The following is a 12,579-nucleotide window of genomic DNA, read 5'->3' as shown; positions in this document are numbered from 1 at the left end:
AAGGCGATCAGGGAGGAACCACACCTGTAAGAACTGCTTGCCTTTATTGAATACCTCCTATGTGCCAAGCAGCCTCTTACCCCCCTACCCCTGTGGCCCTCATACTGCCCCAGTGTGACAGAGTGGAAAACTGTGCCTCCAGGGTGCAGTTACTGGCCTAGGACAGAAGCGGGGCCATGCATTGGCTGGGATGAGGTCTGACAGTCTCCAGAGCCACTGCTCTTGACCCCTGAGCCATCCTGCCCTCACCAGGTATCCAGGGCTGTGGATGAGGACTAGGGTCCCTCAGCACTCCACTCCATAGCGGTCAAAGTGGCGCAGTAGCAGGCCAATCTCAAGGTGCACAGTGCCACCCGCAGCTGTGTGCAGACGATACCGGTCAGCCCCACTGTAGATAGTGTCTGCATGCAGCAGCTGTGGCCCGCCACCCACAAAGGCCCTCGCCAGCTGCTCTCTCCAGCTGCCCAGGGGCCGCCAAGTGGGGCATTCCAGATGGTGGGTGCCTGGGCTGCTGGGCACATGGCAAAAGCCATAGCCTGCGAGCTGGCAGCGGCCAAAGCTGTCCTGGGACCACACCTGGAGATGGAGTCGGGGCCAACCTGCAGAATAGGATGGAGAGAAGAAAACGAGGGATGGTAGTACTCAGCTTCCTGCTCCTGGGTCCCCACCTCCCTGATACCATTGAAGACTCTGGACCCAGTCCTTTCCCCTCAGGGTTTTGCCCCAGCCTCCTCTCTGGGTTCCCAATTCAATGCCACACAACAGCCAAAGGGATCTCTCTAAATCCATGTTACTCCCCTGCTCAAAACTCTTCCATAGCTCCCCAGTGCCCTCAGTACAAAGTCCAACCTCCTCGATATTCAAGGTCCTTCAGATATGGCCTCTCTATGAGTGCCTCCTCAAAGTTTCCCTGTCAGGGCAGCCCACTGCTCTTCTAGGTCCCAGGTCAGTGTCTTGGGCCTTGTCCTAGACGTCTTCTACCTTCCCTCCTCATAGCACGGTCCTGTTCTCCCACTCTGGGCTCAGGGCCTTCATTCTTGCCCTGTCTAATCTACTCCCTCTGGCAGCTGGAAGCATCTTTCTGCTCTTCCATATACTTGCCAGAGTCCTCAGATACAGCTCAGCTCCTCAGCCTGGTAGTCAAAGTCTTGGAGACCCAGACCATCTCACCCTGTATTCTGAGCCCCTCCTCTGTGCTAGCTCTTGTCTTAGAGCTGGGGACACAGTGGTGAGCACAGCAGACAAAAATCTCTGCCCTCTGAGGCTGACATCCTAGACAACTGAACATAGTAAATAAGCAAATTACAGGGTACGTCAGATGGTGATAACTGCTGTGGAGAAAAATAAAGCCGGGTGGGGTGGAGGTGGGGATGAAGCCTGGGAAAGGAAAGGATCAAGAAAGCTTCACTAAGAAGATGACAGTTGAGCAATTGCCTAAAGGAGGGAAGGGAGTGAGTCAGGAGCCACCAGAAGGCTCAACAGTGGGATGTGACCCGACTTAGGTAATCACAAGGCTACGCTGGTTGGTGGGAGACACAGACCCTGGGGCTTGGGGCTGGGAATACAGTGAAGATGCTACTGAATGACCAAGGTGAAGATGATGATGGAGAAGAGTACACGTTAGGCTGTGTTAGGTAGAGCCAGCAGGGTTTCCTGATGGATGGGTGGAGGACTGAGAAGGGAGAAGGCAAGGAAGACACCAACACTGGGAGGCTAGAGAGCTGAACCAAATCACACCCATACGGCAGCCAGAAAGACCTTTTAAAAGCAAAATCTGACTTGTCCCTCACCTGCTCTAGCTCCTGAGTACCTCTGAATGGCCTCAGCTCCTCAGTCTGGCATTCAAGGCCCTGCATGGCCCGTCCCCTCTTCCCTTGCTGTCCCTCCACTCACCCAAAGTCCTCAAAATACCCTGCTCACTCTCCCCTTCGAACTTTCCATACACAGCTATCCGTGCGCAGGACTCTTCCACCTTCCACCTTGCTAGCTTCTCTGGCCCTTCACAACAAAGCTCAAGCCCCTCAGGAGACCTCTGTGACCTCCCTGACAGGCTCAAACACCTCTTCTGGGTTCCCTCTGGCCTCCCACAATCCCCTATCCTAGCCCTGCCCTCTTTGGGCTGTTCCTGTCTAGAGGTAGGTCGGGTCTCCCCCACAGGATGGCGCCCCTGAGGACAGGGCAGGGGGTGGGGCTCTCTGGATCACAGATGTCTCCCTCGCATCACCAACACTGGCTGGGCCAGGGCAGGCAGCAGTGAACAGTATTGGTATTGTGAAATATACAGCACCTCTCCCCAGGCTATTTTCTGGAATCTACTGCATTTTCTACCAGAAAAGGCTTTATATCCACCTCCTCCCCTGAATACTCATTTCCCCTTAGAGCAGCACCTCTGTTCTCAAGCTGAGGAGCCCCTGCCCCTCACTGGGGGCCCTCCTCCCTTTCTACTGCTCATAAACCGCACACACACCCTTATCGGGCTTCCCTCCTCCCTGGAGGCTCTTCTATTGTCTCTACTTGAAGGCCACCACCCCTCCCATCCTGACCCCACCTTCTCATCTCCCTTCCACCCCTGGCTTCTGTCCCGTCCCACATATTTGGGACATACAGTAGGACAGGCCTAGGAAGGCCTTAACACAGCCTCTCAGGGCAGTGGTTAGGAAAGGGACACACAAGATATGGAGACCAGGACAAGACATGGTGTTCCCAGTTCATCTGCTTTGGGTACTATAGGTCTCCCTCTCCGTCCCTGGTCCCAGGGCCCAGGCCTGGTACTCACCTTGGAGACCTTTGGTAGCGAAGTGCAGGTCTATGGGGTGAGACCAATAAGCCATGTCCCCTACCTGAGGAGTGTCCACCTGTGTCTGGCCTTCCCGTACACCTGACAGGAGCTTCCATGCCGCCCCTGCAAGGAGAGGAGCTGAGATGTAGACGGAGGTGGGGGACAGCCTTCAGGAAGAGCATTTGGAGGTGAGTGGAGGAGTTACAAAGTGGGGCTCTGGAGCAAAATGTCTGGATCCAAATCTGGGCACTTTCTCTTTTTGCCTGTGCAACCTTGGGCAAGTTACTTTACTCTGTCTCAGTCTCCCCATCTGCAAAATGAATAATGCATAATAATGCAGCCTCATAATTTTGAGAAGATTCATAATGAGTGTTGGAATAAAACGTTTCAACATTTTAGAGGTTTTTGTGTGTGTGTGTGTGTGTGTGTGTGTATGTGTGTGTGAGCTAGAGATTGAATCCTTGTGCATGCTAAATTGAGCTACACCCCAGGCCAATAGCAATATATAGTACAGGGACTGAACCCAAGGGGGCGCTTAACAACTGAGCCACATCCTCAGCCCTTTTTATTTTTGATTTTGAGACAGGATCTTGCTAAGTTGCTGAGGCTGACTTTGAATCTGTGATCCTCCTGCCTCAGCCTCCTGAGCTGCTGGGATTACAGACATGTGCCACCACACTCAGCTACAATACCATCTTATTACTATTTTCACCCAATATTTAGAGGCCTGGTCCAAGAACTAATATGCAACTGGGCTGGGGTTATGGCTCAGTGGTAGAGTGCTCACCTAGCAAGTGCAAGGCCCAGGGTTCGATTCTCAGCACCACATAAAAATAAGTAAACAAAATGGGGGTATTGTGTCCAACTACAACTAAAAAAATAAATGTTTTTTAAGGATGCAGCTAACAGTACCCTCCAGGAGCACGTGATGAAAAACACATATTAACAACGATCCTACTGAGAAGTGATAAGAATAGGGAACAAGAGCACTGAGCGCTTACTAAATGCCAGATACTAGGCTAAGGTCTTTAGACAATGCATTCATTTAATCTGCCCTTTAGAATTTTTTTGGGGGGGGATATTGGGAATTGAACCCTGGGGCACTTAACCACTGAGCCACACCCCAGCCCTTTTTATTTTTTGAGACAACCTAGCAAAATTGCTTAGGGCCTCACTAAATTGCTGAGGTTGGTTTTGAACTTGTAATCCTCCTGCTGCAGCATCCTGGTCTGCTGGAATTACAGGAATGTGCTGTCCTGCTTGGCCCTTCAATCTCCAACCTATCCGCCCCAGTTTACAGGCTCCCTACCATGGTCCACAAGGCCCCTCATGCTGCAACCCATCCCCACCTCCCTGAACTCACGTCCCATCACCAACCTCCAGCCTCCCTGGTCCCATTTATGTTCTGTCTCAAGGCCTTTGCAACAGCTGTTTCTTCTGCCTAGAAAGCTCTGCTCCTGGATGTCCCCATTCCTAGCTTTTTTTCATCCTTCAGCTCAATTGCCACTTCCACAAAGGGCCTCTTTCTGACTTTTCTATTAAAACCAGCTCCTATCACATTCATCCCATTTTTTTTTTCCTCGAACTTACAATGATCTGTAGTCATTGTGACCATTTCTTTATCTGCTTATTTATTTTCTGACTCCCCAACTGAAGAAAGGACAATATCTGAAAGAAAGGACAACATCTGCCTGGGGTCAAAAAGCCCAGGAATGGTTGGGTCCAGACTGGAAATAAAGTCTGACTCCAAACTTTGCCTTTTATCCACTCAACTGCAGGATCTCAATTTCCCAGAAAATCTCAACTGCTACCACTTGGCAGTAAAATTAGGAAAGACCCAGGACTGAAGGGATGACAATGGCAATAGACACATCTATTTTGTGGACACAGTGCTTTACAAACAAGACCACATTAAAGCTTACATGAGCAGGCAAACACTTCCTAGTCCAGGTCCTATTTTAAGTGCGTTGATAATCATTTAGTCATGACAACAACCAGCAGAGGTTCAGTATTATTATTCACGTTGTACCAATAGGGGAATAAAGGCAAAGAGAAATGCCCAAGATTACATAATAAGCAACAACTGGCTTCGAACACAGCAAGTCTGATCTCTGAGCTCTGCTGCCTCTTAGCTGCTATTAGCTTCATTACAGATGAGGGAACTGAGGTACAGGAGAGATCAAGTCCAAAGGCTCCCAAATAATAACTGGGGGGAGTTAGTATTTGAACCCAGATCTGGCAGTCTGTGAACCTAGCCATTACACTGTACCACTACATACAGGACCTCAGATAGGAGGCATAGAAAAGGGGGCCTCCAAGGTCCCTCCTGGGCCTGTGGGAATAGACCTGGAGGACTGCCAGAATGAGGTCCACAGAATCATGAATACCAGAGAGTGGCCCCTCTTCTGTAAATCTAGATGGAAGCTTTTACTTTGCAATAAACAACAGAGACTGTTCATCAAAGATGGGGGGTCTCTGGGCACCCCAAAGATTGTGTGTGGAATCCAAATGAGAGAGTTAGGGCTGTCTAATAATGTTTGGAGGAATGGAAATGTGTGTATGGAGGGTTCAAGCATATAGTCCCACATCCGTGGGGCTGAAAGCTCAGAGGATGGGAACCAGAGACCCCAGAAATAGGATGGAAAGGGATAAGACTGGAAACAGAGTGTGTTCTGAACCAGGAGTCCTGAGAGCCAACGGAAAGAGAGAAGCCGGCACTGACTCAGGGAGTCAAAGGAGTGTGAAGCTATAAGCTGGGGGTGGGGTGTTTTGATGGGGAGATGAACCAGGCCCAGGGAAAAATACCTGTGTGGATGCCCCACTTGCAGAAGAGGCTACTTTCAGAGAAACCGGTGGCCCCCACGATCTGCCCAATCACGTGCACCTCAGCCATGACCCTGGGAGGAGAAAAATATAATCATAGCTGTGAGGTAAGTGTGCTATTTCCATCTGACTAGGAAACTGAGATCCACCACGTATAGAGCAGTACTAGGATTCCAAACTGGTTTTGTCAACCCACTGACGCTGTGGTCTTAACCACAGATCCTAAGTCAACAACCAGCCTTCCCAGGAAAGCCTGAGGAAAATAGAGAGGGCACCCTGGGTTAGGAATCCGGCGCCTATCTTTGCCCCGCCTAAAATAAGCCTCCTTCAATGGATCAGTCCTGCGGAAAGCTCCTCCCCCATAGACAACGACTCCGCCCACTACCCCCAAAGTCCCGCCCAGTTGCGTTAGAACGGCCCCTAAGCTCCGTGGGGCGCATGCGTCTAAAATTCTGGGCCGTCGTAGCCCCACCTCTAAGGTCGGCGCGTGCGTAATTCCTACCTCAGCGCACTTAACGGTTAGGAGGCGAAGGCAGCAGTGAGGATTGTAGCTCATGGGCCTGACCAGTCCTTTTCTCCGCGGGTGCCAACCAGGCCTGGATCGCGTTTCTCCCAGGACCTTCCTGACAGCGAGAGATCTGAGCCACAACACTTACGCGGCCGCGCGCTCGCCTGGGGTTCCCTGGTTGTTGCTAGGGCAACTGCAGGCCCCGCCCCTGACCTTGATCCCGCCCTGCGCGCTGCTGATTGGCGGTACCTGTTATTGGAGGTGGGGCGGAGGTGTGATAGACATTTTCTCGCTCTCTCTCGTTCCATTTTGGGAAAATAGCATTTCTCTTGCTCGCGCCCAGTGGAAACCTTTGGGGGCGTGGCTGGGCAGTTGCCATCTGGGTAGTGTTTGAGGAAATTTTAGTGCCTACCATTTGTGCGGGTGCCTTCTTCTTTATTGATGCTTTGTGCCCCCATTTCCCCCCAGAAAAACCATCAAATTTCTTTCCTGTCCAGGACCACAAAAAGTTAGAGAATCAGCAGGATCAGTGGAGAATCCACCCCAGGACATTGGGTACATCATTCAGACTAGAAAAGTCGGGGATTGGGTTTTCCTTCGGTCTTCACAGTGCCTCCAGGCTTTTCTGAAAGACTGATCACTCCAACTTCCTTCTCCTACACTCTGCCAAGTTCTTTGTAGTGCTGAGTCTGAGTAAAGGGGGTGGAGTGAGGATGACAAATGAGGAACTAGGCCCCTTCAAAGAAAATACAGGGGTGTTTGGTTTTGTTGGGGGTGCTGGGCATAGAATCCAGGACCTCATGCATGCCAGTCTCTATCACTGAACTACTGCTCTAGTCCTGAAAGTCTTACTTCCCATGATATTGCTGCCAGTAATTTGTCCTGTGACCCTGCTGGGCACTAGGTCTCAGTTATGTTGTCCAAATAGCAAGCACACATCGTGGTACTCAGCCTGAATTCCTTAGCAGTGTCTTTCCTCTCTTCTAAATTAGTTGAACCTTGCTCCTTTATTCTTTCAAGCCAGACCAGAATGGTGAGAACTTATTTCCTCCTTTTCAGAAACACACCCACCCACCCACAGAAGAACTACAAAAATTAGGGTCACCGACTCCAAATTACAAGGAAGGGGCAACATTTCAATAGGAAAATCCTTTCTTAAATACTGTAATTCAATAGAATGTTTCACTAACAGATAAATTTAAAAGCTCCCTTTTAGTTAGTATCCTCTTTGCCAGCCCAGGCTTTTCTTTCTTTCTTCTTCTTCTTCTTCTTTTTTTTTTTTTTTTTTTTCTTGGTACTGGAGTTTGAACCCAGGGGTGCTTGACCATTTAGCCGTATCTCCAACCCTTTTTATGTATTTTATTTAGAGACAGGCTGTCACTGTATTGCTTAGGGCCTTCCTAAATTGCTGTGGCTGGTTTTGAATTCGTGATTTTCCTGCCTCAGCTTCCTGAGCTGCTGGGATTGCAAGTGTGCACCACCACAACAGGCTAAACTAGGCATCTTTGTATGTTAAATCCTTCAATCCTCACAGACATTCCAAGGGATGGGTAATATTTATCAGTTTTTTAAGATCAAGAAATTAAGAAGAAAAAAGAGAGGCTGGGGTTGTGGCTCAGTGGTGAAGTGCTTGCCTAGCATGTGTTAGGCACTGGATTTAATTCCAAGCACTGCATATAAATAAATGAATAAAATGAAGGTCCATCAACATCTAAAAAAATCTTTAAAAAAAAAAAGAAATTAAGGCAAAATCATGGGCCTGAAGCCAAATTGATCATAGATGGCCCTGACCCTTTCCCTAAACCTTACATTCTGACCCTATGCCATCTTGCCTTTTGGATAAATGTCCCTCAGTATTATAGAAATATGAATATTATGCTTCAGTGACATCCTAAGCTGTCATTTTCTATATCCAACCAGTTATCAAGTCTTGTCAATGTTCCTTCTTTTAAATATTTTCCTTCAATTGGTTTCTTCCCCACTGGTGGATGTGACTAAGAAGTGGTCACAGGTATATTGCCAGGGCTTAAATCTTGGTTCAGTCCCTTCTGTGTGACTGTTAGCTTCTGTGTGCCTCAGTTTCCTTATCTGTAACAGGAGGGTGAATTATAATACTCAACCTATAGGATTATCATCAAATTTAATGCTTTTGGGCTGGAGATATAGCTCAGTTGGTAGAGTGCTTGCCTTGCATGCACAAGGCCCTAGGTTCAATCCCCAGCAACACATACACACACACACACACACACACACACACACACACACGGATTTAATGAGTTAGAGCCTCAGGCAGAAGGATCACAAGTTTGAGGCCAGCCTCTACAATTTAGTGAGACCCTCAGCAACTTATCTAGACCCTGTCTCAAAATAAAAATATGGGCAGAGATGTAGCTCAGTGGTAAGGCATGCCTGGGTTCAATCGCCGATGCCCACCTCCCAAGAAAAGATTTTTTTTTTTTTTTTAAAGAAAGAGTGAGTGAGAGAGAGAGAGAGAGAGAGAGAGAGAGAATTTTTTTTTTTAATATTTATTTTTTAGTTCTCGGCGGACACAACATCCTTGTTTGTATGTGGTGCTGAGGATCGAACCCGGGTCGCACGCATGCGAGGCGAACGCGCTACCGCTTGAGCCACATCCCCAGCCCCCAAGAAAAGATTTTATGTGTTAATATATGAGGCTATTTTAAAATGTCCAAAAGTTTTAGGGAGCTCCTTTAAGTGGGTGGAGACTCTCTTTTCATGGGGCTGAACTTAATAGCCAATAGAATATTGTAGATGTCTTGTTGTGTGACTTCCAAGATTAGGTCATAAAGGGCATTGAGACTCGTATCTGGTTCTTTCTTTCAATCTCTTTTCTGTAGCAGGTCAGCCTCTATGTGGTGAAGACAGTGAAGCGGCCAACTGAGAGACACAAATGAGGATGAACGAGGGTGTCCTGTCAACAACCATAACTATCTGAGCAACCCATCCAGGAAGCAGATCTTCCAGCCCCAATCAAGTCTTTGGATGACTATAGCCCTAGGCAACACTTTAATCATATCTTCCTGAGAGACCCTGAACCACCAGCTAAGCCAGACTCCTGACCTACAGAAACTATGTGAGATAATAAATATTTGTTGTTTTAAGCCACTAAGTTTTGGGAGTGATTTTCATGCAGCAGTAGATAACTAATATAAATATGTAATAAATTTGGGACAGTGCCTTCTGTATAGAAAACACTGTAAATGTTAAGTTTGCTATTCATGGTTTTTATTAATATTGTTACTGGAATGGCATCATGTACATCTTTTTATAAGAAACACATTGCCATTTATCCATTTACTTTTTTGTTTGTTTGTTTTGTACAAGGAATTGAATCCAGGGCCTCCTCCTAGGCAAGTGGTCTGCCATTGAGCTACACCCCAGACCTTTTTACATTTTTGTTTTGAGGCAGGGTCATGTTAAGTTGTCAAGACTCATCTCAAATTTGTGATCCACCTGCCTCAGCCTCTTGAATAGTTGGGATTATAGACATGTGCCTCCTCACCTGACTACTAAAAAAAAAAAAAAAAAAAAAAAATTTTTTTTTTTTTTTTTTTTTTTTTTTTGCTGTGTTGGGGATTGAACCCAGGGCCTCACACATGCTAGGCAAGCACTCTACCACTCAGTCAAATCTCCAACCTAAGAATTTTAACTAAAGGTTTAAATAAATACAGGACTGGGGATCTAGCTCAGGGGTAGAATGAATGCTTGCCTAGAATGCATAGGCACTGCATTCTTTAATCCCCAAAATTGCAAAATAAATAAAATTTCTTTTAATTGTAGTAAAATTTATTTATTTTTTTTGTAGTAAAATTTACACAGAAAATTTACTATCTTAGCCATTTTTAGCTGCATAGTTCAATAGTGTTAACTACATTCACATTGTTGTGCAACCAGTCCCCAGAACTCTTTATCTTGCAGAACTGTAACTATAAACAGTTCTCTCCCATATTCTCCTTTCTCCCAGCCCCTGATAACCACTATTCTACTTTCTGTAAGGTTAGGCAGTGGTGGCAACCAAAAGGAGGCAGATTTTAAAAGGCCACTGAATGAGGCTTTATTGAGACTCACTCCCGGGAGGAACTCCATCAGACCCACAGAGTGGACAGGAGGAGGGGCTGAGGGGAAACCCCATGGGGGCTCTACAGGACTGGAATTTGATGGGGCAGGAAGGGAAGGGCTTGGGACAGGAAAAGGGATTTTTAGAGTCCCTTGTCCCAGTGGAGTTGGTCAGGAGAACTGGCTGAGATCCAGGATTGGCCAGGAGACCCTGCTGATTGACAGGTGGTTCCATTGGTGCCTGATGTTTCTTTTGCACCCACGGGCTGCTTGCTACTTTGTTCCTGAGTCACCGCCTCCGACGTCACACTTTCTACTTCTATGAATTTGACTATTCTATGTACCTCAAATAAGTGGAATTCTATTTGTACTTTTGTGACTAGATTATTTTATTTAGTAATAATATCTCCAGGTTAATCCATGTTTTAGCATATGTCAGAATTTCCTTCTTATTTAAGGCTAAATAATATTCCACTATAGGTATTGACCATATTTTATTTATCCATTGATCTGCGGATGGACATGTGGGTTACTTCTACCTTTTGGCTATTTTGCATAATGAACATAGATATATGAGACCCTGCTTTCACCTCTTTTGGGTACATCCCCAGAAGTGGAATTGCTGAGCCATATGGTCATTCTATTTTTAATTTTTTGAGGAACTGCCATACTGTTTTCCATAGCAGCTGTACATATTGTTTTACACCTTGCTTTTTTCACTCAGTCATACATTCTGTAAAATTATCCATGTTCCCATAACTTGCTGGTTTTCAAAAATAATTTTTTGAAGTATAATAAATGTACAGAAAAATGCACAAATAATAAATGAGCAGTTTGGTTAAATTTTATGCACTTGGGGCTTGGGTTGTGGCTCAGTGGCAGAGCACTTGCCCATGTGAGGCACTCGGTTGGATCCTCAGCACCACATAAAAATAAACAAACAAAATAAAGATATTGTATTCATGTATAACTAAAAAAAATTATGCACTGAATAGGCTACTGACTCACCAGAACTCAATCCAAAATAAGAACATGACCAGCCTCTACGTCATATCTCTTCCTGGATGCCCCCAGGTAACCACTGTCTGGATTTCCACCTACATGGATCACTTTGCTTGGTTTCCTATTCTATATAAATGAAGTGATACAATGTGTATTATTTTTATGCCTGCTGCCTTTTGCTCTGCTTTGTTTGTGAAATTCGTTGCATGGTTGCAGCAGCTGTAGGTCTTTTATTTGCATTGATCTACAATTTCTTTTGTGTGAAGATGGCACAACTTATCTATCATCCTGTTGGTGGGAGTTTGTCCTTTGGTAGATATATGTTCTATCCAGCTGGGTCCATTGTTGGGTCATGTGCTATGTTCACCTGTAGCAGACACTGCCAACCTGTTATCCAGGTGGTTGAACCAATTTGCACTCCTGGTGGAAGTTCCCCTCCTGCACATACTCTAGTGTTCCTTTTAGCAGTTCTGGTGGGTGTGTACTGGTATCACATTGTGATTTTAATTAGCATTTCCCAGATGACTGGTTGAATTAGGTTTGGTTTATTTGTTTTTTGCTCTATCACTGAGCCACATCCCCAGCATCCCCTTTTCTCCTAACCCCAAGGTAATGGATTAGTTGAATGTTTTTTTTTTTTGTTTTTTTTTTTTTAATGTGGTGGTGTATGCCTGAAATCTGAGCAACTCAGGAGGCTAAGGCAGGAGGATCACGGGTTCAAAGCCATGTTCAGCAACTTAAATATGTTCATTATTCCTTTGGATTTCCTTTTTTGTGAAGTTTATGTTCAGGCTTTGCTTGCTTTTCTATATGCGCGCGTGCGCGCGCGCACACACACACACACACACACACACACACACTATTTGTCTTTTTTTTTTTTCTCATGCTGGGAATTGAACCCAGGGACTTGGGCAAGCTAGGCTATCACTACCACCAAGCCACATCCTCAGACCTTATTCTTTTCTTTTCTTTTCTTTTGGTACCAAGGATTGAACTCAGGTGCACTTAATCATGAGCCACATCCCTACCCCTTTTTTATATTTTATTTAGAGACAGGGTCTCATTGAGTTGCTGAGGCTGGCTTTGAACTTGCAATCTTCCTGCCTCAGCCTCCTGAGCTGCTGGGATTACAGGCGTGAGCCTCAACACCCAACCCTCATTCTTTTTTTATTTAAAAAAAAAAATTTTAGTTGTAGATGGACATAATACCTTTATTTTACTTGCTTATTTTTATGTGGTGCCAAGGATTGAACCCAGTGTGCTCTACCACTGAGCTACAATCCCAGCCCCCAAATAGCGTCTTCACTTTTTTCATTTTTTTTTTTCTTTTGGGTGGTACTGGGGATTGAACCCAGGGTCTTCTGCATGCAAGGCAAGCACTCTACCAACT

The 12,579-nt window shown here is 46.1% G+C and overlaps 1 protein-coding gene across 1 annotated transcript; it reads right to left on the bottom strand.

Annotated features, from left to right (window-relative positions):
- Positions 1 to 27: 27 nt before the first annotated feature.
- B9D2 (B9 domain containing 2) lies at positions 28 to 6,305 on the bottom strand. The gene is made up of 4 exons (XM_081275685.1): positions 6,105 to 6,305; positions 5,585 to 5,676; positions 2,777 to 2,902; positions 28 to 599 (listed from the first exon to the last, which is right to left on the bottom strand). Exons 2-4 carry the CDS (start codon positions 5,670 to 5,672, stop codon positions 286 to 288), a joined length of 528 nt encoding a protein of 175 aa, XP_081131811.1. The 5' UTR covers positions 5,673 to 5,676; positions 6,105 to 6,305; the 3' UTR covers positions 28 to 285.
- Between the last annotated feature and the right edge of the window lie 6,274 nt (positions 6,306 to 12,579).

This window comes from Spermophilus citellus (genome assembly GCF_964194105.1).
Source record: "Spermophilus citellus genome assembly, chromosome: 18".
In the NCBI taxonomy this organism is placed as follows: domain Eukaryota; kingdom Metazoa; phylum Chordata; class Mammalia; order Rodentia; family Sciuridae; genus Spermophilus; species Spermophilus citellus.
Note: the sequence above shows the minus strand (reverse complement) of the source record. Positions and strands in the feature narration are given on the sequence as shown.